The sequence below is a fragment of the Zootoca vivipara genome, chromosome Z1, assembly GCF_965207765.1.
Source record: "Zootoca vivipara chromosome Z1, rZooViv2.hap1.1, whole genome shotgun sequence".
NCBI classification, from domain to species: Eukaryota; Metazoa; Chordata; class Lepidosauria; order Squamata; family Lacertidae; genus Zootoca; species Zootoca vivipara.
In genome coordinates, this window is record NC_142583.1 from 12147813 (window position 1) to 12173999 (window position 26187).

Consider the following 26187-nt stretch of genomic DNA (forward strand, 5'->3'; position numbering starts at 1 on the left):
GAAAAATTCGCCTAGCGAATCGCGGTTTCCCATAGGAATGCATTGAAATTCAATTAATACGTTCCTATGGGCAAAAAAAAATCAATGCATTCCTATGGGATTCGCTAGACGAATTTTTCGCTATAAGAAAAGACCCATGGAACGAATTAATTTCGTCTAGCGAGGCACCGCTGTACGTTGATTTTGTTCAGCAATCAAACTACTGTGTGTCACTTATCTGTTGTGCTACTGCTATTCCTGAATGTTTTAATGGAAATCCACTCAATTTAGGAAGTGATGACAGAAACAAAGCTAATGTTTCATTGCTGCTACCGCTCGCATCAGAATATGGTAATATAATATATTAATGGATTCCATTAAATTCAGGTATAGAATTGGCATAGAAGAATTGAAAATATGGCAACGTCTTTTGCATGCATATTTAAATAATGATTTATGAAGATTTATGTTGGTTCGGGAGCAAATTGTAAAGCAGCACGTATTATATGGTGTTACGTGTTTCTGTCTGATAAATTTTGTTCATTCACACTGCTTGTTTGGGGAGCAGGAAGTCCTTGGGTGAAAGCCAGTGTTACTCATACCAAGAGAAGACCAAATGAAATCAATAAATGTAAGTAATATAAGTTCATTGATTTTAATGGGTCTACCACCCTTAGAGTGCAAAAAAATGCATCTCAGCATTCTTGAATTGATTTTTAAATGGAATATTAGAAAGCTCGTTGAAGAAAATACAAAATTATACTGGGGAAATTACTCTTTTGGCATTAGCTTTTTTATTAATAAGAGTAATGGATATTCTCAATTGCTCAGTTTCAGGATGTTTGGTTGGTTATGATTCCATTTTAACTGAATTAATTTGGATACCATTAACCAGCTATTGAAAAGTTCACACTGTCCACACCTTGCCTATGGCCCTTGCAAGTATAGCCTAAGAGAGGGCTGGGAACCAAATGGCTTTGAACAAATAATAATCATAATCTCAGCTTCACATATAATCAGTGCTCAGAATGAAACAGTTTGGTTTAATGAAGTTCACTGAATTAGTTCAAAAATCCCTGAACTGCACCTGAAAGTAGTCCCCATAATTGCCATGTTCATTTTTGATAAAGATAGCAGCAAAGACAAGAGTTAATGCTGTTTCTAGATTACTTTCATATGAAAATTTATTGTTCTTGTTGTTTTCTATGCAAAAAAAAACACAGTTACCCTAATACCCTGCTGATGCAAATGCAAATAAAACCCATTATTAGTATATCCATGTTGCAGCCCAAAGAAATGAGTATTGTGATTGAGAAAGCATGGAGTTCATCAGTCTTGCAAAGTGGTCCAGTACTAACATTGCTGATGTGTGGGGGCAGACTGAGATAAAGTAGTTTTGCAGTATAGTCCAGCAGTTGGCCAGGCCTTTGGTGTGCTGAGAGATTTCTTTTGATGGGAGCAATGCAGTTGGGAGTTGTTAAATTAATTGCAGCAGTGACATGGGGGTGATTAGCTGCTTTCCTAGCCATGAGTGTGTGTGGGTGTGGTGGAAATAGGAGTGAGTCCTTGATGCTTGTCTAAACACTTGAATGCATATAGTCATGTCAAAGTCTCAAATCCTTAGAGAGAGAGAGAGAGAGAGAGAGAGAGAGAGAGAGAGAGAGAGAGAGAGAGATGGTCATTTGGCTGTGGCTGATAACATTGCTGTAGTTATAATGAGGTATAAATAAGAAATAACCACAACAAATGCCCTTAGATTACACTGCTTGCTTTTAAACAATTTAGTCTTGAATTCATTCGGCTGTCTGAACCTTGGTTCCTGTAAATCTTAAATCTCTTGATTCCAGCACCACTATCTGAAATACCATGTCTGATTTTGCACCGAATATAGTATTGTCAGCCTAAGATTGGTCGATGAAAGCCCTACAATAACATAATTGGTTTACAACTCATGAAACCTGAGCAACCCCCTCCCCAGTTTAGCCTTGGCATCGGCTTTTGCGATTTTAACAGCTTATGCGACTAGCAGAAACACAAAAGGTGAAGCCTTTTCTGGTATGGAAATACAACTATTGGAAAGCTTTACCTGCTAACATTATGTGTGTCAGACTTCTTATTGCATGTGTGTGGCCCCTGATTTATGTTTTATTTCTACCCCACTTGCAAAAGAACATGGAAATTTGCACATGACACAAACATATAAAATGTTATGCATTTTTTGGGCCACGAAAATCCTGTAGAGAATGCTGATGATCAATTTATTTGTTTTTGTATGCTGAACTGGTTGAAAGACAGAAGATTATGCTACAATCAAATACTCCTGTTTTCAAAAGCCTTGAATTGCTGGAAACGTGTTGCACAATTTCCTTATGAGAGTTGTTTTTCCTCACATTTTCTGATATTTCCCAACTAATTATACTATGGGGAGTCTACCAATTGTCATTCCCAAAAGAATGATCCTTACGTAGATGGACTTAATTTCTTGGTATTTCTCCCCCCCCCAATAATGTTTTTAATTTGATTTCCAAAAGTGTAAACATACAACAAAAAACAATTCAAAATCCAAATATTGAGCTTACTCTGAATCTTCTGACTCCCCCCCCCCAATCCCTTCCATGGGTCCTAATGATAATATTTACAACTGCATATCAATACTTATCTGAATTTTTATCTTTTTAAATTATCCATACTTTCTGTTACTTTACAGGTGTGCTTAAAATCCCACCGATGTTTTAACCTGCTTGCAGTGTTCTCATAAATAAATTATAAACTTTCCCCATTCTTTTTTAAAGGTCTTGTCTTCTTAATTTCTCAGCTTCCCAGTTAATTTTGCCTTGCTGAATTTCTTGGTGTTTCTAATAATCATTGCAGAACTCTGCAAAACCGGGTTTCTAAACCACATGGGGAGTCTTCACGGGTAGAGGATGTTCCGCATTTCAGATATCACCCTCCAAGTCTGGGAGAGCGACAGGCATGGTGAAATGGCAATGGAGCTTGGCACACTTCTCCCCACTTGTGTGTAATGTTTGCACAAGAGCATGCCTGAAAAGGTATTTAATCAGCTTAGAATCAGTTAGAAGATACTGCTTATTTTTAAATGCAGTCTGTTATTTATCTCATTTGAGTAGAGAAGGCTTCCTACTTCAGACTTCACCTTCCAACTCATGAAGAATGGCACCCATAGCAATGCAGAGAGGTGGAGCTCAGTGTGCTTATCCCACCAATGCAGTCTTTACATGAAATCAGAACACCTGAATATAGTCTCTAAGGAAGACTGTGAGTAGCATAGAGGCAGAATCCCGTTAGCTGGTGTGCACCTGGCATGGGACTCCAACACAGACTCAGACCAAGTCGAGATGATCAAAATCCAAAGCCCCCCTATTTTTATGTTGTATTCAATTGTAGACATCCACAATCAAACGGCAGTAAAAGTGTATATGCAGTGTCTGCAAGGATGCTTAGGATTTCACAGGAAAGGGAAGAGAGGCCTAGAATCCAGGTGTGGAGTCCCTTTTCCAGAACTAGACAACTTTAGCACCTCTGCTTCCTCTTGCGTACTAAGCTGAAGTACATGTATGCTTCACTCCTTTCTACTGAATGGAGGAAAAAAACCCTGAAGGGTGAGAGATCTGGGGCTTTGGGGTTCATTGCAGCGACATTGGATGGCAGCAGTCCTCATGAATGTCCACAACCATTTTAAGTTGCCCTACTGTGCTGCTCCTCAGGGTGGGTGAGAAGGTAGAGTTAGGAACTTGACTGCTCAGAGAAAGAACAGATTAAGGCACTGGCAAATCTGGGGTGTCTTATTCTCCCCCCCCCATATAAAGAGTTTGAGCAACTTTTAGCCACCTTTGTATTGGTCCTTATATTGGTTGCCAACTTGAACGGAGCCTTGCTATTTTTCCAGGGCGATTTCCTGCCTAGGAAATGACTTGGAATTGATTTTTCTTTTTCTTTTTATCTTGATACGCTCCGACTCTGAAGTAATATAAAATCTTTGTCTAATAAATGTGTAGCAAGGCTTTTGTGAGCCATCAGAGTGCCGTGACATTCTAGTGTATTGATTTTTGCACAGCCGAAGTATGGCGGAGTTTGGGGTAATGGGACAGCGGAGAATTGGGATCGAATCTGAATTGTGCACCAGGACTAGCAACTGGCTTTGCCGTGACAGGATGGCGGGCATTTCAAAGCAACTGTGGTAACTGTATTCTCTTGTGATCTTCTGCATAAGCTTGAGAGGACTAGATGAAATTCTGTATTACACTTCTTGATACAGGTCCACACCAAACCCTTTTGTAGCCCTAAGGGAGAATTAATTTTTCTGTCCTACTGCATTTTCTCGCATGCTAACAGAGATGTATGGGACCAATTGTGAACAGTCCTCAAAGCCTTCATTAATTTCAGCCTCCACTTTCCCACTTGAAGTATGTTATCTTGCATGGAGTGAGGGAAAAGGGGCTGCATTCAGTTCCTGCTTGTGGACTTACCATAGGAATCTGATTGGCCACTGTAAGAACAGGATGATGGACTAGATAGGTCATTAAAAGGTAAAGGTAAAGGACCCCTGACAGTTAAATCCAGTCACAAACGATTTGGGTTGCGGTGCTCATCTCGCTTTACTGGCTGAGGGAGCTGATGCTTGTCCACAGACAGTTAAGACACTTATTCCAGGTCATGTGGGCAGCGCACAGAAACGACGTTTAACCTTCCCAGTGGAGTGGTACCTACTCATCTACTTGCACTTTGATGTGCTTTCGAACTGCTAGGTTGGCAGGAGCTGGGACCGAGCAATGGGAGCTTACCCCTTTGTGGGGATTCGAACCGCCGACCTTCTTATCGGCAAGCCCTAGGCTCAGTGGTTTAGACCACAGTGCCACCTGCGTCCCAAGATCAGCCATTGGCTTAATCCAATTGGCTGTTCTTATGTTTGTGTGTGTGCATGAAAAAATTGGGAGACGATTGGTCACCATTTGTTCCATCTACTTTTTTTTCAGCTGAACCAGTCTTACTGAGTTTCACAGTTTCCCACACAAAATAAAATCTTGATTATATGATTATTATGTGAGCAGTGGGGGGACCCGTTGGATCTCAGCCAAACTATATCTTTGCAAACTAATCATAGGTGTTGAGGATTTATGGACGTGAACCAATCTGTCTTTGTCAGCTTTCAATTTATTGTAGTATGTTCCTGACATTTTGCATGCTTGGATGCTACCCTGACCTACAAATGAAAAAGAAAGAAAGAAATGCTTTCTATAATATAGGGTTTTCCTCACTGTTTTCTAACAGCATAAGTATTTTGCTTAAGCAGATTTGCTAGGAAATGACAGTTTTGAAAAATTGGACACAGTGGTTGCTGGAAGCATTTCAGTTCCAGGCAATCTAAATAGTGCAGAGGGGATGAAATATCACTGTGTTTTAAAGATGACAGTTTTGTCAAAGATTCTTTTTCACTCTTTGGCTTAAAACAAATTGAGTGAATCAAGTACATCTATTTAAACCATGTGTGCACTCATCGAGGAAAGCACCACCTTCCATAAGCCTTTCTGCTCAGCGCCCCAGTGATGAAGCCGACTTAATAATTGTAAGACAGAAGACCAAAGAATATAATTTTCTTTTTCTTTTTTTTGTAATTGCTAGTTCAACACAACCTCAAATCACAACAAGCTTCCGAGGGGCATAGTTATGCCCTGCGTACCTGTGTAGAATATACTAAGTTTAGACTGTGTTTGCACTACAGACTTGTAAATGGAACCTGGAAAAAGAAAATGTTGCAGCCCATCCTTATAGCTAGCCATACTGCTTTCTAGAATGTGATGAGCTGTAAGGTATTCAAGCAGGAAGACACTCCAGTTCTCTGAATGCCCATGCCCCAGGCACCCCACATTCAGCTACTAAGAATGTTTGAAGAAGGGGTACTTGGTTAAAAAACACACCAAACACTCCTTCAAACCTCAAGGGTTGCCCTCTGTTCATATTTCCCTCTTGTTTCTCAGTGTTGCTGTCAGTACTCACCGCCTGTGCTTGCCATTAGAAGAAGTGAAACTAGTTTTACAATCATCCCATCTCCCACAGGGAACCAGAAAGACAGTATAATTTCGTGGATTTCTAACAGAGAGATCTCAACACCCAACACACAATTCCCAGGATCTGAAGGTGGAGTAAACCATGACAGTCTAACTCAAAAGTGGCTCACTACGTGGAAAGGAAGCAGGCAGCTCCACCCCGCCTAGTGAGCTGCTCCTAGATTAATTCAGGGATGCTCAATGGCCCAGCAAGTTGCTGGCAGCAACATATGGAGAGACACAGATTCCCCACCCCTTGTTTAACTGACAGTCTGCAGTGTAGATTGAACACTCAGGACTTTTTGCCCACAGGTTTGTTTCTGACACCATTTGAAAATAGTGGGCATGATTATACAATAGTGCTCATTAGCAGAGGCCAGGCTGTAGTAGTAGTAGTAGTAGTAGTAGTAGTAGTAGTAGTAGTAGTAGTGTAGTAATAGCAGCCCACCCATCTGGCTGGGTTTCCCCAGCCACTCTGGGCAGCTCCCAACAAAATATTAAACAGAATAAAACTTCAAACATTAAAAACCTCCCTAAACTTCCTTCAGATGTCTTAGGTTCACATCAGGGATGGGTAATCTTTTTCAGCCTGAGGACCAGGGGCAGTGGTGGGTGAGTGGGGCCGGAAATAGAAGTGGGAAGAGCAACGGATGCGAATTTTACTTTTTTGTGCTGCACACAAGCTGCTACACATGTTCACACACCCCTCCTATAGGTTCCATCAATGGAAGCAAGAAGCTTCACCAGAGTTCAAAACCACATTCCAGGCAAGCCAAAACACCCAAGGAGGGTTAAAAGAGGACGTGTGATGGATGTGGCTTGGAGGGGAGAGAAAGTCCTGAGGGCCAGATACAGCAGTCTCTAAGACTGCATTTGGCCTCTGAGCCAGGCGTTACCCATTCCTTGTTTGCATGCTGCCTTTCTGCTAGTTTATAATTTTAAAATGCTAAAAGCAAACACACACACACAAAATATAGAATAGCAGAGTCCTCTCAAGTGAGTGTCTATAGTAGCTATTTACATGACCTCACTGGCATGGGATTGTCTTTTGCTTTCCCTTGGGGCACTGACATACAGTATATTTAGGTTGTTTGGGGGAAAGTATGGGAGGGACTGTCAGTTAGTGGTGCATTATCATCCCCAACAAAGTGGCATGCTCTTGACAAATGTTAGGACTTCTCCATAGGTGCACCCACTCAACTTTTGTAGTGGTCCTCACCAATGGTTTGTGACCCAGTTGAACATTCTTAATTGAGAATTGATAACAGTGTGAGATGTGGTGATGATTTGAAAGCTGTGGTCCCACACACAATGACACTTAAATGAAATCAATTGGACTGAGAAACCCTTTTATTTAAATGCCCTAGGACTTGTGCCACTGACTTCAGTAGGGGATGGATTGTGTTCTGTATTGTATCAAGCTCCCTTGTGATTTTGACTCTAAAATAAGCAAGGATCCCGTAACTACATCCATATATTTTCCCTGCCTCAGTGTATTTCAACATTTAAAGAAAATTGACATTTATAGGCATGCAATTAAAGCACTATGCACAGTTTGGCCCGGTGCCATCATTTCAGAGTGAACAATGTCTGTTGAAAACATAGCATTTCTGTAATCATTCTTAGAATTAATTTAAAAGTAATTCAAGGTATCCAAAGTTAAAATAATTAAGACTTCTCTTTTCCTTTCTTTTTTAAATCTCACATTAAGGATCATAAAATCCATTTCCATAAACAAAATGTTTGTAGAGAATAAAAAGGCAATTATTTGCCTGCACATAAAATTCATATGATAATTCAGCAGAGTTTAATTAAACCAGTACATCACGCTATATTTATAAGACAAAGGAATATCAAATAAGTTTTTTTTTCCTCGTTAGGGACCGTTGCATTTCTCTTTGATTAAAGACCTGAAAATGTGTGGAAGAGACTTCAGCATACTTTTCCCTCCAAGGGGAAAAAAAGCCACCACTAAAATTGTACATCTATATTCTTTAAATAATATATTCTGTGTTACTCTTATTCTACAGTCTCCCACAAGTCATTTCCCTTGTCCACCTTAATGGAGTGCGACTGCTCCACTGGATTATATCAAAATAGAAGAAAAATAGGAAATCCTTCATTCATCCAAACCACTGTTTTCCATGTTCTACACATAATAGTCACTGACTTGATTGTATGGTGTACTGCATGAATAGCCAACATGGTGCTCTCAAGATATTGCTTGAATAGAACTCCCATAAGCCCCCACCAGCATGACCAGTAGTGAGGAATTATGGGAAATATCACCCAACCACTTCTGGAGGGCTCAAGTCATGCCCACACCGGGGGGGGGGGTAGTTTAATTACAAAGCAATCAAATTTACTTATTGATTGACAGGTGAGTGGCCTTGCCTTTCTTTCAACATGGCCTGCAATTGGCAGGGGAGCTGTCAAAATGGGCTCTCAGCTGGGAAAGGGGCCTTATCCCCGAAGTAGCCTGAGCTAGAGCTGGCATGTGGAGAGAAGGGGAAAGGAAAATATTGCAGTGGGAATTCAAATCTAGAGGGAGACACCTTTTCTTCCTTATGGCCTGTCCAAGCACAGCGGCAAGATTTTTTTTTTTACCAGGTGGATCTCTCTGAAAGTCGGAGTGTAGAAAATGAGCACTCAAAGCTGAGGAGCTGGGCTAAGTCAGTCCTCTTTTATCTCAGCAATACCCTTGTCTGGAATCTCCTGAAGTTCCAGTTTCTCTGTGGTACAAAAACAGGTCCATAGCCAGGAGTGCCAAACACATAATTAAGCCAAGTCTCTGCCAGTGATGCTAATGGCAATTGTACAGATGAAGCTCAGGAACATAGAATTGTGGAGGATACTGGTTGAGCTCAAGGGTTCCTAGAGCAGCTTCACTCTCTGATTAACAAAGGTTTACAAAAGATGAGGGCATGCTCAGGTGATGATTTCCAGGTTCCTTCTTAAAAAAGCAGCAACTGTGGATGGGGTGTGTCTAGGTTAAGTTGCATTCAAAAGTACATCTTATAAAACACCCTCAGAATCGCTCAGAGCTCTCCATACCCAATCAATAGATGATACAGTGTTACTTTCAGATGCAACATCAGAGGATGTTTGGCCATTAACAATTCCAGCAGGTCCCACCCAAGTGAATAGAGCATGATATGAGTGAGATATGCACCCAGCAGAAAAAAAAAAATCCTATGCCCAGTAGGTGGTGGGTAATAGTTTGCAGTGTTTGGAAGCATTAAATGCATCATCCCCCATCTTCTTGCTGCTGCTGCTGCTGCTTCCTAGTGTGTTTTTAAATACATTTACAAATCATTTAGTTCCATGAATAATGCACTTCTCTGAAAAATCACTTCCCTGGCAATCTCCTGTGACCTTGAGTGTGTGCAATGAAGACCTTACATAGCAACAAATTACAGTGGCAGATACAATTCCGGGCTGGTTATAAGTTAGCCACTTAGGCTCCTTGATAAAATAGGTAAGAAAATTGACACAGCACTTCTTTATGCAATTGCATTTCAAAAAACATATACATTTGTGTCACTTTCCATTTGGCAATCTTGGCCTGTAACATCAGCTTTCTTGTTTTCACTTCAGTGGGGGCTAGGTGACGGCTTTGTATAAATCACTGTCATTTTAAGGAAACATTTAGAGTTCCAGATCATAGCAGAAAAGCAGCCAGGAATGCTTTCTGAGCACAGAAAATAGCTACCGGTAGCTAGCATGCTTTTAAAGGGAGCATTGTGGGTGATGCTGGCTGCAATGGCATTTAAGGACATTGCGGCTTACTGTAGACTTCCAGCTTCTCATTAGTATGGAGCAAATGTAGTTGTGCTTGCCTCCAGCACCTCATTTTCCTCTGGGATATGGTGGCAAAGTTTCGTTTCCAAGCAATCCAGAGAATGCTTGCAGCGCAGTCCTCTGTTGGGCTGTGCCTTGAAGACAGTTTGGAAGCTGCAGCTTTGACAGAATGTGGCGTCCCCTAAAGAGACACTGGGAGGAGGTAGCATACGGCTTCAATGTTTGGGCCAGCTGCACTGGCTACCAGCTGACTGGTAGGCCTAGTTCATAGTGTTGGTGCTCACATCAGAGGCCTCTGTCAAGCATGGGGAACGCTTTCCAGAATGAGACCCACAATGCCTTCTGGGCAACATTCTAGGAGCCATGTTGATTGATTGATTGATTGATTGATTGATTGATTGATTGATAGATATATTGCCCTACATCATAAGATCTCTTAGGGTGGTTCACAGAATAAAATGCAGGATAAAAACAAGTAAATAAGTAAAACCAAACAGCAAAGCAATAATCCCCCTTCCCACAGACACATTTAAAAGGCTGTGTAATATTAATCAGGCAAAGGTGTGGTTGAAGAGGAATGTTTCCACCTGGTGCCATATAGGCACAATGTTAAGGTTACCAGACGTCCCTGTTTCCCGGGGACAGTCCCTGGATTTACAAATCAGGCCCATACAAAATTGTCCCTGGACTCATTGAAAAGAAATCTGGTAACCTTACACAAGGTGAACCTCCCTGGGGAGAGCATTCCACAAATGGGGAGCCACTGCAGAAAAGGCTCATTCTTTTGTTGGTGCCCTCCAGATGTCATGAGTATAGCTGTCAAGTTCTCCCCTTTTTTAAAGGAAATTCCCTTATGCTGAATAGGCTTCCTCGCGAGAAAAGGGAAAACTTGACAGCTATGGTCATGAGGCACATGAAAAAGGGCGCCAGATGATAAATGCAGAGTCTGGGACAGTTTATATGGGGAGAGGCGGTCCTTCAAGTATTGCAGTCCTGAGCCATTTAAGGCTTTATAGGTCAACAAACCAGCACTTACAGGTCAAAACCAACCAATTGTGGGTGGGGCCAGAGGGAAAGTGGGTGGCGATATGTAAAGTAGGCTGGTTTCTATGCATGCTCACCACCTGCTGTCCTCAATCTCGGCAACCAGTAGTCATTATCTGAGTTCAATTATACTGTATATATATTCTAGGCAGGCAAAGGCATTCAAGGTGTGTGTGAAACAAAGCCAGTGAGAGGCATAGCCTATAGAGAGGGTGGATGGCTGAGGAGGAGCTTCTAGACTGAGGAGAGCTCTGAAGACAAAACAGAGAGGCTTGGCCGCTGGGCCTGAGGTTCCCCACACCAGCCTAGGTCATCTAACCACTAGTGAAAGTATGAGATACAAATTTCCTTAGATAGAACGATGATTGGTTCTCTTTACCATATGGGATGTTTTCTTCAAAATATACCTCACCATGTGCTGAGATCTTCTAGAGACACCTTGCTGTGTGTTTGTTCTTTCGCTGTGACGTTGAATTGTTGAATCATTGACTTGTGGAGTGGGGAGGGACCCTGAGGACCATCTAGTCCAACCCCCTGCAATGCAGGAATATGTGGCTGTCCCACAAAGGGATCAAACCTGCAACCTTGGTGTTATCAGCACCCACTCAAACCAACTGAGCTATCCATGAACCACAGATGTGTGCCTTCTGACATTTACCTTTCTTTGCCATCTTAACAGTGCAATATTATGCGTGTTTACTCAAAAGTAGGCCCTGTTTAGGACAATGACACTTTCTCTCATATAGGTGCATATAGCATAGCAGCCTTTAAAAAAATGTTCACAAAAGTGACAGCTAATTATCATGATCACTTTTATGCTGATATACTTTTTTTTAAAAAAAAGGTTTTTAATTCCTTCCTTCTGACTTTGATATGTTTTTGCATGCACTCATTTTATACATATGTCACTTTGAGCACTGTAGGTTGGAAAGAAGGCAACTGATGCAGAAGTGTCATTAAATGACACAGAGCTGGCAATAAATGAAACAGAACTAGTTGGGAACATGAGATGTGTGCGCTTTATTACTGTAGTATGTGATCCTAAGCATATTGAGCGTGTAAGAAGTCCCACAAAATTCAGAGCAGCATTAAGAGCTACAGTAGTGTAATATCGGTGAAAGTTGGCAGTTCAAATCCAGTTTCATTGTAAACTCTTTGAATTACCTTAAGGAAGCTGCTTCCTTCATCAACTTTCTCCTCCCACCCAGTAATATGAAAGATAATATGGAAACAATCATTTTAGGCTGCCATACAGAGTGGTTATTGTAAACATGTACTTTATAAACTGAACACTTGAACACTGAGCACTTGAAGCATACCGTATAAATGCTCAGCATTGTGTCTAGCAATGCTATTAAGAACCCGCAGCATAGCAGTCTAAGTTTGTGACCTTGAATCGTAAATAACAGTGTTAAAGTGGGCTGGTTCGTGCATCCTATTTATTCTCCATGTGAAGCTACTCCATGGGAGAAACAGTGCATAAGGTGGCAGAGCAACGTTGATCAGGCCTGGCTCGCTTGTGTGAAACACCACTGGGAAATCTCACCTTTCAAGGATATGGCAAAACAGCTGATACGTTGCTTCCTCAATGCAGCTGCATCTGTTTGTGTTTTTGTTTTTTTCTGAGAATGGGCTTGAGAGGAGGATATTAGAGTGTAGGGACTTTTCTTGCTTATGCATGACTTTATGGACACCCTATATGCAGGATTTTAGAGAGGTTTTTTTGGGGGGGGATAGAGGGGTTTATATATAAATATTTGTTATTGTTTAGTCGTCTTAGTCGTATTTGACTCTCTGTGACCCCATGAACTAGAGCATGCCTTGGAAACTCTCACTTTCTTCTCAAAGCTTCTCCTTTTTTATGTCCATGGAGTTTTCTTGGCAAAATACTGGAGTGGATTGCCAGTTCCTTCTCCAGGTGGATCACATTTAGTCTAAACTCTCGGCTATGACCTGTCCGTCATAGCTCATAGCTTTTTGGAGTTATTCAAGCCCCTTTGCCACAACAAGGCAGTGATCCATGAAGGGGTGTGTGTGTGTGTGTGTGTGTGTGTGTGTAATGAGGGGACATTGCTGGCAAGCCAAATGTCATTTCAGCTGAAGCAACACAAACAACCTCTGCCACTGCCATTTTAGGAGGCCCTTGGGAGAACTGACTTGGCATTATATGGTGTCAAGGGATGACTCTTAAGTATGTCCAGAGAAGATTGGTATGGTGCATGGAAATCTCCCCTCCCCATGGACAATTCCTGACCTCTAGCCACTCTTCTCTTTGAATGCAAAACTGGCGGACTAAAATTTGAGCTGTTGCTGGCATAATCCGAAGCAGTGGAAAAAGCACATCAAAACACAAGCAGCAATCCTGTTTCACAGTGTTCAGAAAATGCCCTTAAAACGTTCGTCATATTATCTGCATTAAGTAATGTGGAAGGTCCGGAGAACATGGATGAGATCATAGCCCTGCTTACCCACACAGGAAGGTAACATTCAATACAGATGCATTCCAGAATTAAAAACAAGCACATAGATTTAGACTTGAGGGAGGAAATGTGGTTCAGAAGATGTCCCACCTTCCACATAGGCCAAGCTGTGAAGCATTCTTAGGTAGACACAAAGGCATTGTTTAGCTGGAAACAAGAGCTCACTGCACCTGTGAAATAACTGTGCTGAATGCCAGGGCATCAGATTTATATATATATATGGAGTTCTGCTATGGCCACCCTAGGGACAGGGGAGGACAGATCCTCTCTCTCCACCCTCACACACCTGTGCGTCAGAGCCCATATGCTTATAGCTCAAGAGTGCCTAACCAACTCACTGACTCATCATTAAAGAAAATCTCTTGTTTGCAAGGTTTATGATCTAACTGCAAAAGTATTTATGGAAATGCATTGCCAAATATCATGTGATATAAAATCTGTTGGAGGCAGGTGGAGCCTGTGGCCCACCAGATGCTGTTTCACTATCCCCTGCCAGCATGGTCAGTGGCCAAGGTTGATGGGATCTGAAGTCCAACAACATCTGGAATGCTACTGGGTCTCCATCCCTGGAATAAATATTCAGTTGTTCCATAGATTATGGTCTTTTCTCTCTTCACAGGAAGGTCAGACTTGCAAGCCTGGATTTGCTATAGTCATTTCCCTCTATTTTAGTAGAATTGGGAAGACACCCTACCGATCTGTTTCCCCTTAGGAATGTGTTCTTTAAGTCTGTTCCCATGTTGAATGCCTGGGCCTAAGAGATCTGCCATTCCTGCAAATATTGATTCGTTTCCTCCCTTTCCTTACTTTTTGCTGACAGCAAGAATTCTAGCACGGTGTAATGCTTTCTCGCACACACACACTTTTATATGCATTGTGTCATCATTCTGCAGTCAAAATTTTGAGCATTTTTAATAACCTGAATGAACAAGAAAGTCAATGGCATAGACATCAATTGCTCATTGACTACATACAAGGGCATCTATCATTACTACATGTGAAGTAATCCTTTGCTTTCCAGCATAGCTTCAGCCTAGATTAATTAACATTCAATCATTATACCACCATTACCTTGCCGCTGATTGTTATGTTAATTAAAGTATTTGCTTTGAAACCTTTATGGCTGGTTCATCCTCACATACATAGCACCTGGTTATTCGGAACTTGATGAGTATATGAATTGACTGTTGAAAAGCACCGGGTCACAGGATGGACTGTCAACAGATTAAATAATGTTTAGTTGATTAAACATATGCATTTTGGTGCATGAAGCATGCTTTCAAGATGGTAGATGAAAACCCAGCTGTTAGCTTGTTCAGAGACTTAGTAAGGGTAGCAGATCAGGCACCAGCGCAGCTTTCCATGAGTTCTGTGCCTGAAGCCTAACACAGGAAAATGCATTTAGTCATTGATTACTGATGTGGTAGAGAAGATTTTTGGCACAACAGCTTCTGTGCAGAAGCAGTCTATATGAACAATAGAATTTTTGAATTTGATCATGCCTTTGAAAGTCCACAAACATTAATTTCTTTTCTGCCAGTGTGAGGAGGGAGTTGTGTACTGTTTTGTATCTTCCTGAGCATTAGAGATATTATTTATGCCAAAATTGAATGGCAATATTTTGTATCTGGTTTTTTTCTTGCCCCTAGAGAATCAAAATTTGTTGATGAGTTTGCTGACAAAAGTTCCTATATGCCATCTGAACTTGTTTATTTTCAAAAGTCATTTATTTTAATCAAAGTTGATTCACATTTATTCATGGCTGTTGGTTCCTGGTTTCAGTTTGGGTCCATCTTTGCCTTATTCATGGGTTTGATTCTTCCTTGGACACTGTCTGCCCTCAATTTAGCATTTAGCTAGTAGATTTATAATAAACTCTTCAAAATTCCCCCCTTTTAATCTCATGCTAAATTATAATTGGATGATTTTCCAACTGAAAATCATGGTTGTAATAAAATCCATCTGTTGCCCGTTAACAAGAAACCCTCTTTCTGGAGGAGTCTAGCTCATTTATTTTATGGCTTTCCAGTTCTCTTGAGAATGTTAAAAAAATATGCACGTTGCACAGGTTTATTGCGTTTGATATAATCAAATGATGCTTAACACCACAAGTGGGCAAACAGATTGATCTATTCTTGTTGCTGAACACATGAACTTATGAAACACCTTCAGGTCTAGTTCTGAAACTCTCCAAAGCTTCAAATCAAGGCAAAGCCCTACTGCTGTCCATTTCCAATACCGTGAGAGGTGGAGGAATTTGCAAAAAGTACCAGCACATTGGCTTAGTCCTAGGGTCAGGACTTTCAAGAGAGTTTGATGTGTATCCATAAGGAGCTGTTGTACCTGCACTGAGTAGGTAGAGGCAGGTGTCTTTATTGAGTCCCTTGATGGCCATTTCCTCCTACGTGACCCAGCTCTGGAGCACCTCTGGGAGTTTACCTTCTAATTCTGGGTAGGCCATAATGCATGGGAGGCCTGCTTTAAAAGCCCTGTGTTGCTAGATGTGAGCTTCAACCCAACCCTGAGCAACTGAGTTGCTCCTGAAGACCTGGGAGTGATGTGGGATGGTCCAGAGCTCTAATGGCAGTTCTCACAAAGCATCGAGGACCCTAGGAGTGGAGCCCTGCACCACTCAAGCAGGATCTCATCCTGGAGAACATTCTCTGGCTGTGCTTCAGGGGCTGTTGATGCCTGAGGTACCCATCTGTGCTAGGGACCACCATTGGATTCTACTCCTATTCCTCTTTAGGGAAAGTTTCATTTGGTCTGACTGTTTTAACTAGAAACTTTAGGAACAGAACCATGGGCCTACATGCAAATCATGGTCTCAGCTGCTGTGCTTCTCCCCTCATTATGCCTCACTCACACAGTAAAGGGCAGATACTCTGTGCACCTGGACATCATTTCACAGAGACGTCATACAAGCAATGTGATGCTTATGTCTAAGCAACCATCCATAGGATCAGGATCTTTTCTCATCAGCTATGGTGCTGTGATCTCAAGCCCATATATGTTTGTGGTATGTTTGGGGTGGGAATTCCTATTCTTGTAGGCACTCTTAATATTTTATTTTCTAGAGGAGACGCACAATCTTGTTTGTGCATTAGTGTGAGTGTGTACTGTGGGGTTGGGATCAGATCTGTCATCCTGCTCCCCGTGCATTCAATTGCTTGCCAGAACAGGACTTGGTAGGCATGGCTCTCTCTCCTCAAGGCTGGGAATTATGGGAAAGCAAAGAAGAAAGACCACCTACACATAAAGTGTTATCTGCATAGGTTCTTCTGTGTGGTCAGTTGAATGCAGGGAAAGGAAGAAAGTAACAGGAATAGGTTCATGCTTGCCATCTCACTCCCCTCCCCCAGGTTTGATAAAACATGTGAAACAGGCTATGATTATATTACCGGATGGGGTGTGTGGGTAGAGCAAATCTCAGATGACTTGATGCAGGGTGTAATTAATGTACAAGGAAGTGAGATTGCAGCAGAATGCCCCGCCCCCTGACTACTCTGCATGCAACAAACCTTGTATGCGTGTGCAAACTGTACATCTGTGCAACCTGTTTTTGCTGTTGTTTGCAAATTCATGGAGACAAATGCAGTAAAATTGAGCCCCCAGTTTCAGAGGTAGCATGCCACTTGGTGCAGCCAAGACCCTCCCACAGAACCCATAGTAGCATCTGGCTGAGTGGCTGTGTTCCACAACTAAAGTAGCACAGTGTGTAGGCTTCCAGATGGCTTTACTCTGAGAACATTGCATTTAGATTAGGGAACAGACACGACTTATTTGAGGACATTTGGACATTTTTCTTGAAGACATTTGGAAATCTTATATTGATGATGCTCTCTCTCTCTCACTCATATACACCCTCACACAGCTTGTTTCTTCTTAGGGATTATTTACACCTTAAATACCTTTTTAACTTCATTCATAGGTCACCTGCAGACTGCCAGTATTTTTCAGGAGGGATTCAAGCACATACCGGGATTTTAGGCATGCACAGTTACAATGAATTCACATTGCCCCAATAGGGGAAAAAGAATTCAGTTGTTGTTGCTGCAGTTAGGAAAGTGACAAGGAAATGCCTCAACGAATGTGGGATGCATGAATGATTAATGGGAAGACATATAAACACCACACAAGCAAATCAGAATGAATTTTCATTGTTGTTTAGCCTCTAAGCAAGCAAATCAGAATGATCAGTATGACAGGGCATCATCTAACCACTGCACAAGTTTTGTGGAAGCAAATCATGATGGATGCTCAATAAACAAGGTTGTCTTCAGAAGCCCATAGTTATTTCCTGAGAACTGCTGCTCTGTGAGGAGGCTGGGAGTGTATCCAACTGAAGATTCCCCACACTTCACCTAGCTACAATTCACAGGATTCTTTGGGGAGGGCATGGCACTTAAGTGGGCATAAAGCCCATCTTAGTGTAGATAAGTGAGCTGCTTTACAGTTTCTCTCGGGATGTGAGTAAATTGTGTGGATATTTTAAGGATTAGAGAACTCGACGGCATGATTGTGGACAACCTGGGAGTTGCAGCCATTTGCACAGAACAAGTGCTAGCAATTAGTGAAATACACATTCGGAAACTCTGTAACAAAACCCAGCCGTGTATTTTGCTTGCAGGAGGCAACCTGTAATGTTCATGTTTTCAAGAGGTTGAACTGTTGTTTTGTATTTTAAGCCACGTGATCAGGCAAAATAGCAACAATCTGCTGTTCTGGTCAAGGTCAATAGATAAGGGGGAGGTGCCTCTCAAGGACCCAACTTCTCAAGGACAGCTGTGGTGCTTGGCTTGATATGTTTTGGGGGCAGAATTTAGGTGTGGTATTATGAGACTGCTGGGGGCAAACTACATCCACTGGGTCCCCTTAGCATAGATGGGGGGGGCGTGCAAACTGAAAATTCTCATTCCTTTGGAGCTCTGACCTTTTTGGTGCTCTTTGCAAAGCAAGAACAGTGGCACTATTGAAATGGGGACCCTTTGATAATTTGCTCCCAGCAATGCCTGATCCACCACCTCCTCCTCCTCTTCTTCTGAAAATAAGTTTATTATTTTACATTGATTTACATTAAGATCATATAACATACAATTTACATTAAAATCTATTCATTTACTGATCTTTCCTTTCAAGCTGACCTTTCAAGCTGCATAACTTTCTATTTGCTTCCCATTTGTATTTTTGTCGCATTTTAAAATGAATGATTAGAGTTGTTTAAAGGGAATATTCTTCTTGCTCTGGCTTCCCCTTGGTGGTGGAACCCTACAGCATGACTGTGCTCAGCCAATCCTGGGTCTATTGGGCTCTTGAGACGTTCACTGTTTCACTGTTAAGCCCTGTGATGCATTAAGTAGGGGCTGTATTTGCTTCCCTAAGAGCACCCCACCCCATGCCACATGGCAAAATGCTTTTGAATCTCCCTGGTGTATAAAACCCATTTTATTATAATGCAGGATGTGTGGGCAGGAAGAGAGGAGTTGCTGTCAGGAAGAGAAAAAATCAAAGCCCTTCTGCATCCATGGAGCTAACCAATGCACATCTCCAGATAGAGGCCAGTATACTAGAAGCATTCTATTCTGTTTTGCTGAGCTTTGGCTCATCATGTCTTTTCTATAAGGGATCAGTAATTCCATTCTAAGGTTTATGTGCACACATTTGCTCTAGCACAGTGTTTCCCAAACTTGGGTCTCCAGCTCTTTTCAGACTGCAATTTCCATCATCCCTGACCACTGCTCCTGCTAGGGATGATGGGAGTTGTAGTCCAAAAGCAGCTGGAGACCCAAGTTTGGGGGACGCTGCTCTAGCAGCTCCATGCATTCACCTTGGGGATCACTGGCACTAATACAGAAGCAACCCCCAACCGGATTTCAAAACCCAAAGCAACTTGCCACTCCTGGGATGTAAGCAGAGACTTGGAGTGAGCACTCACATTGTGGACTGGAGCCAGCCCCAGGCCAGATGTTGAGATTGAAAGCTGGTGCTACAGAGGACACATGCAGAGACTGAAAGCAGCTGCCTCACGTCTCCTCTTCCACACCCCTCCCACAGTGCCAAGGCTATACATGTCTACTCAGAAGTAAAACCCATTGAATTCAATGAGATTTACAGCTTAGCATGTATAGGACTGTAGCCTCTGGAACAGCGAGTAAAGCGAACTCGATATGATTGCAATGCAAGTTTTTTTAGGCGCACAAACATTTCAGTTGTTGAACACCTGCAGGGCGGGTGGGAGAGCACTGCAACACAAGTCTTTCATATTTCACATTTTGATTTGGCAGGGACAACATATGGGTTCTTGGCTTTGCCTTATATCATCCGTAGTGTCTAGTTCTACCATAAAATGCATTGATGCTTATGATGAATTTCATGTGGCCTCTTTATTCCCATGCTAGATTTCACTTACTTAGACAACAAATAATTTAGTAATTTCCTGCAACATGATTTTTTCCCCTTTCAGGACAAAAATGCTACATTTTTAGGGACTAGCTGGGGGGGAAAAAATCAGACGAAACCCAAGTAATGTTAAAACAGCCCAAGGAAAAAAAAAGAGAGACAAAACTTAGTATGTTTTTAATTAAATAAACCTGGACCAGGATTCTGTTTTCTGTTTTAAAGTGGCATCCTGAAGAAGAATTCCATGCAATGTTATGGCTATGTACAATCTAAATCTAATGGAATCTAATGATTGGATTTAAGGGGGTGGAGATGTGAATCTCTCCTAAGAAATGAAATCCATTGTGGTAGGAATAGGTTAGCTTAAACCCTGCTCAGATCCCGGTAAGCAGACATATATTTTTGTATTTTTTATAGGTGGATACAGTGCAGACTACGCAATCCCCTGGCCACATTGAGGAATCGTGTAAAATGAATGTATGTGCTCGTAAGTGAAATATTTATGAATGAAGCTCCAACTCTTAGTGTATGTTGGATCATAAAAAAGACACATGGCCCCTTTTCGACAATATCACCCTAAATTTGATTCCCAAGAGGCGGGGGCACTGCAGAGCTCAAAAGACATTTAAAGCAAAAACTCATTATTTTTAAAACTGACTTCTGATTCGTTCTTATTTTTTAAAAATAATAATAATAAAATATATATGTGCAAATGATAAAATAACTTTCCTCTTCGGATTGTGGTGTTTTGGGAAGAACATTCAACTGATTCAAGAGCTCCAAAGGGATGTGAGAAAGGTTTTTGTAAGACGAAGTGATCAGCCGTGGACAAGCTGCATCCCATATCATCTTATGTAGAACTATGATTTGGAGAGCAAGGCATCTCTCCCCCTTCATTCTGCCTCCAAGAAGACTGGAATGCTGTCAAAGAATCTCATACAATTACTATAGTGTTTTAGTTAGTTACTGGGGAGGATGGAGGTGAGTTTAAAATGTGTGAAAGTAAGAAACAGCTGTGCTACATAGGTAAACAAAGAAAATTCCTCAAGCATGTGCTAGATCAACAAAGAAAATGGTATCTATACCTCAGAACAGATTCTGATAAATCAGAATAAAACCCGTCATTTAGAAATGTTGGTTGAGAAAGTATGGATTGGACCCTCTGGGTTTGTTGAGGAAGATATTCAAAGGCAACGTATGAAGAAAAAAAAACACAAAACAATAACTGTTAATTTCCCTGTCAGTAAAATGGAAAATCAAGTATTCGTCTGCCAAAATATATGTATTTAAAAATGTGTGATTGAGAAGTCATGACTTATTTATGAAGTTAGGAAGGTTATAGCTGTTGAATAATAATAATAAAAAAGGCCTTTCCCCAATTGCAAGAGGAGAGGGTTTTGGTTTAATTAAAAGGGGATATGCATGATGTGGGCACCCTCTTTGCATTCCTGGTCCTTGTTAAATTTAATATGTCATAAAAATTCAAAGACTATATATATATATATATATTTTGTAGCCAAAAGATTAAAGATATTAAAGATTATATTTGAACATATATGAAAGCTAGAAATATTGGTTTGTGAGATGATCCTGTATTCTAATTGTCTCATACAAATCAAACATTTCCATCATCCATGGGAGAAGCAGAGGTATTTTAAAGTATTAATTACTGTTTCGAGGTTTTTATTTTCTGGCCTTTACTCGTTGGTTACCCATAAGCCGTAAATTTACCTTATTCAGATTGCTGGTTTATATCTGATATATTTATATGAGGTTATTACATTGCATTCTCTTTTTTTATATACAAAAATTGTATACGTATACAATTACTTGACTTCACAATATGCCTTTTCTGATATTCAAAACCCAGTGTTAAAGATCACTCTTTTGGAGAAACCATCTTGCCAAAGTTAAGGACTTTTAAGTCCTCTTGATTTCAGTGAGAATAATTAAAAACATGTACTTAACATTCCCACTGAAAGCTGTGAAACTTAAATGTACTTAACTTTGATTGTACCTGATTGATTGATATGCATTTTTCTTCCTTTTGTATTAAGTCACACATGTTCTTCGCTTTTTTAAAAACAACAACAACAACTGGTGGTCTGTCCACTTATGGTAATCATTCTCAGGTGGTGGAATCTATGATATGGTAGAAGTTTTGACCTCTTTATTGTATTGAGAATATATTATCAAACTTCAAAGTCTGTACACTTCTACTGTATTGATTTTTTCCTGTCAGCAAAATCAATAAGTAAAATTAAAATTTTTGAAAATCTATTTCTTCCTTATTATTATTTTATTTGCTTCACAGTTCTATGTACATATTTGGATTGCTTAACCTTGAAGTCTAATTTGAGGATGCACTGATATGGAAACACATCAAGAGCTTCAGTAGCGCTAAGTAAAATATACCACAGAATGTTTATGCAATACAAAAGGAAAGAGAAGTGAAATAAAAAAGTCAGCTTTCTACTTCAGTGTCACATTTTGAGATCATTTCAGAATGGAGCTCACATTAGGGATGCATATTTATTTTGGAACAAGTGAAAACCTAAAAATGTACATTCAGTTTAATTTCATTTTGCTCCAAATTAACAAATAGTAACCATAGGTTATGAATGAGACTCCTACTTGTGACTCCCATTCATACCTCAATTAGTTACCCATTTAATTACCACTTGAAGTTGGCGTAGCAGCCAGAGGTGGAGCAGCACACATGCTGTGCACCTGAGGGCGGGGCAAGTGTCCCAGGGGGGTGAGACGCCCATGGGAGCAGAGCGAGCTTCCCATGGGGGTCGGAGCAAGCCGTTCATAGCGAGCTTCTTCCGGGGGGGGGGGAGCCGCACCGCTTTGCCAGCAGCCTTCTTCCCTCCCCTCTTCCTTTTGACAGCTCGGGGGAGCCCCCCCCCTAGGAATCAGCCTGTGGGCAGGGGGGGGCAACGCCGCACTGCCCATGACTCCCAAGCCTCCCCGAGCTGTCAAAACGAAGGGGAAGGGGGAAGGCCACCGGCAAGGCGGTGCAGCTGCTCCCCTTCCCCCGATGGCTCGGGGTAGGCTTGGGAGTCATGGGTGGGCTGTGAGCCAAATGTCACCCCTCCCCAGTGATGACACACGGGGCGGTCCGCCCCCACTGCCCCCTTCCTCCGCCCCTGGTAGCAGCAGGGTTTTTCCAGGCAGCCCCTCTCCCTCCAATGACATATATTGCACGTGATGTGCCATTGGATGACTTGAATGTTCTATTTGAACATCCATTGGCAGATTGGAAGGCATTAGAACTATGATGACACATTCATGCATTGCTCAGTAGCAGAGCACATGGTTTGCATGTTGAAGGTGTCAGGTTCAATCCCTAGGATCTCCAGTTAAATAGATGTCAGGTACCCAAGCTGGGTGTGTGTGTGTGTGTTTGTGTGTGTGTGTGTGTGTGTGTGTGGCATATAAGACTGCCAAGACTGCCAAGACTGCCAATACTACATGGACCAATGCTTTGACATTCATAGGTGAACCGGCCCTTAACTTCTTAAAAATATATATAGAACTGCAGTACGTATTAATCCAAGGTGCACATTTATGCTTCTAACCATCATTTGGTTAATGCAGTGCTTCTTTCTTTTCTGGTATCAATTATCTGTGCAGAAACAATTTCTAGCAATGGAATCTCGAGGAACCCATAGAGTGAGTGTGACTCTGCACATTCTCAGTGTTTAGCAGCTAAGTGTCTTACGAGGAATAAAACAACTTCCTTTTTGCCTCCTGCTACCACTCTAATATGGAAAGGTCAGAGAAACAGTGGGGAACCAAATGAGGGAAGATATATTTTTCCACACTGTAAGACATCAACTTTCAGGCCACTGTGATTTTTACAATTTACAACAGAGATATAGAGCCCCCACCCTTTCCCTTTAAACTGAGCTCCTTTCCTTCATGTCTCCCACTGTTGGTTGATTGTTGGATAATGTCTGTTCCCCCCATGTCTGATGTGAACAAGGAAAAGCTTGTTGGTAGCTAAGAAAATTCTATTTTGCTTTGATTTTGTTGGCCAGAAAAAGATCATAGGTTGAGCATTCTGTTCCTTACTTATCTCGGATTCTGCCATTTGGTGCAAGACACTTGATTCAACACACACACACTTCTGACTGTCTCCAGAAATCCATTTGTTTGGATAATATCACAAATGTTCCCAGAACCATGCAGGTAACCCAAGCAACCCTCTGCTCTAGGGTCATTTGTATCCTATTTGCAAGTGGCAAGGAAAATGGGGGGAAATAGTATAAAGTGAGAAGCTTTTCGTGTACTAATGTTTAATATTGTTTGAATTATATTTTTATTTTAATGGCATTATTTGTAAGCCAACTTGGAAAGATACGTATCTCTAAAGAAAGACAATAAATGATAATATGTCTTAAAAAAGATTGAAATAACTAAAATAAAAGAGGCTAGAGTCATAAAAGTAGGCACCAATTGAGCCTCCCTGGAAAGAGGGTGCCATAAATGGGGGAGGTCTACAGCCCCAAATCCCTTTGCCAACTGTTTTAACTTCAGAATGAGGCGGTACTTAAACAGGCAAATACATGTGGGCAAAGGCACCCAGGCCCTAAGCTGTAAAGGACCCTAAAGGGAGGCACTAGCATAGAGATGGCTTACTTCTGGCAATTGGGTGTGGCTGGACTCAACTCCCATCAGCCCCTGCCAACATCGTCAATAGGGATGGTGGGAGTTGTAAACTGCAATATCTAGAAAGCCATGGGTTAGCCACACACACACACACACACACACACACACACACACACACCCGCACTAGCACTTTAAACTAGAAACAGAGCAGTAGTGAAACAGTTTCAGAACACATACAAAATGTTCTTTAGAGCTGGTCCCACTTAGCAACCTAGCCAGCAGCTGTATTCTGAACTAGATGAAGTTTAGTTGAGCTTTCAAAGACAGCCTCATGTGAAAGGCACTGCAGTACTTAAGAGCTTGAAGTCAGAAGAACTTGAGTCACTGTAGCTAGGCTATCACTGCCCAGCAATGGCTGAAGTTGGTGTACCAGGCCTAAACAGATGGAGACATCTATGTTCCATGGATGACACCTCTCCAGAGATGGAGGTGGATGAAGTAGGACCGACCCCCCCCCAACCCAGGCTGTGGTTTGATCCTTTAGAGGGACTGCCGTTCCTCCTGAGAAAGGTGAACCCCACATCCGTGGTCAGCTGGAACATCTACCAATGCTACATTCTGTCTGGACAGGATTCAGCTTGAATTTCTTTGCCCTTCTTCAGCCCATCATCAATCCCAATTCAGCACTTCCATCACTTCACCAATGGATGCAAGAGACAGAGCTGGGTGTCATAAGCATGCTGATAGCACATCACGCTGAACTTTTGCACTACTTTCATGTAGAAGGAGGTGAAATAAGATGGAAGTGCACCAGGGCCCCATAGGGTTAAATAGTGCAATTCTTCTTATATATGTTGACTTGGAAGTAAGTCCCTCATAAGCATGTGCATGTTTGAAATAAATAAAGAGACAGGACCATAACAGTAGGCTGGTCCTTCTCCAACCCCATCCTACCCAGTAAGAACCCTGTTTCAGGTTTTATGATTCTCACTGCCAATAGATACAATTGTGATAGTGTGCTGTCTACCACACATTGGGCACAGTGGAAGTCTCCCTGTTGGCAGAGTTCCTTGGGTGCCGAACAGATACGGGATCAAGATTCTTCTGACTTTATTTATTAATTTTAAAATCACTAACTCACAATAGTTTACATCAACTTGAGATTGGGGCCACCTGCCGATTTATTTTCTGAGATAACTAAAAGGATTTTTAATGTCTCACTTGCTATGTGAATCTTTAGACACACAATTGTGAAACTTTCTCCTTTGGAGGAAATAAATGTAAACTAGCTTGCTGCAGACGCGGGCATAATTTTATGATATAGCATTCAAACGTCTCCCTTCTATTTCTTAGGGGATAATTATTTCCAAGGTCTATGAAAAGCTGAATGCCAAAGATAGCCTGAAAAATATTAAAAAGCCCGTAAACATGACTACACTCATACTACAGGATATGATGAATGAATCAAATAAGCGTATGACATTTGCAGCTTGCCTGTGCTATTCCAGGGCTTAAAATTAAGTCATTTATTTTTGTTAGAACATATCAGAAAACATCTGAAAACCTTAATCATATTACTCCTTGACTTGCCATAGAGAGAGAGAGAGCCATAGCTCAGTGGCTGAGGACATGCTTTGCATGCAAAAGGAAGCAGGTTTGGTCCCTGGTCTTTTGGGTAGCATGGTTTGAGCCTAAAACCTTGGCGCATCATCACCTGCCAGAGTAGACAATACAAGTTAGCCTCAGTAAAAGGCAACTTCATATGTCCATGTGGTGTATAGGGTTAGGAACAGCTTTATATC

General features: G+C 41.5%; 1 protein-coding gene across 6 annotated transcripts in view; it reads left to right on the forward strand.

Annotated features, from left to right (window-relative positions):
- PCDH7 (protocadherin 7) overlaps window positions 1–26187 on the forward strand; it is a 401157-nt gene that overhangs the window by 42776 nt on the left and 332194 nt on the right. Inside the window, exons 2-3 of one of the 6 annotated variants that reach the window (XM_035113245.3) lie at window positions 18829–18926; window positions 20186–22048. The exons of 4 other annotated variants lie outside the window; for them this stretch is intronic. In XM_035113245.3, coding sequence (XP_034969136.3) covers window positions 18829–18903 — 75 coding nt within the window. In that variant the 3' untranslated portion in view covers window positions 18904–18926; window positions 20186–22048. Of the gene's footprint in view, window positions 1–18828; window positions 18927–20185; window positions 22049–26187 lie in introns of those variants that run through there. One more of the 6 variants, XM_035113244.3, reaches the window with a different exon arrangement.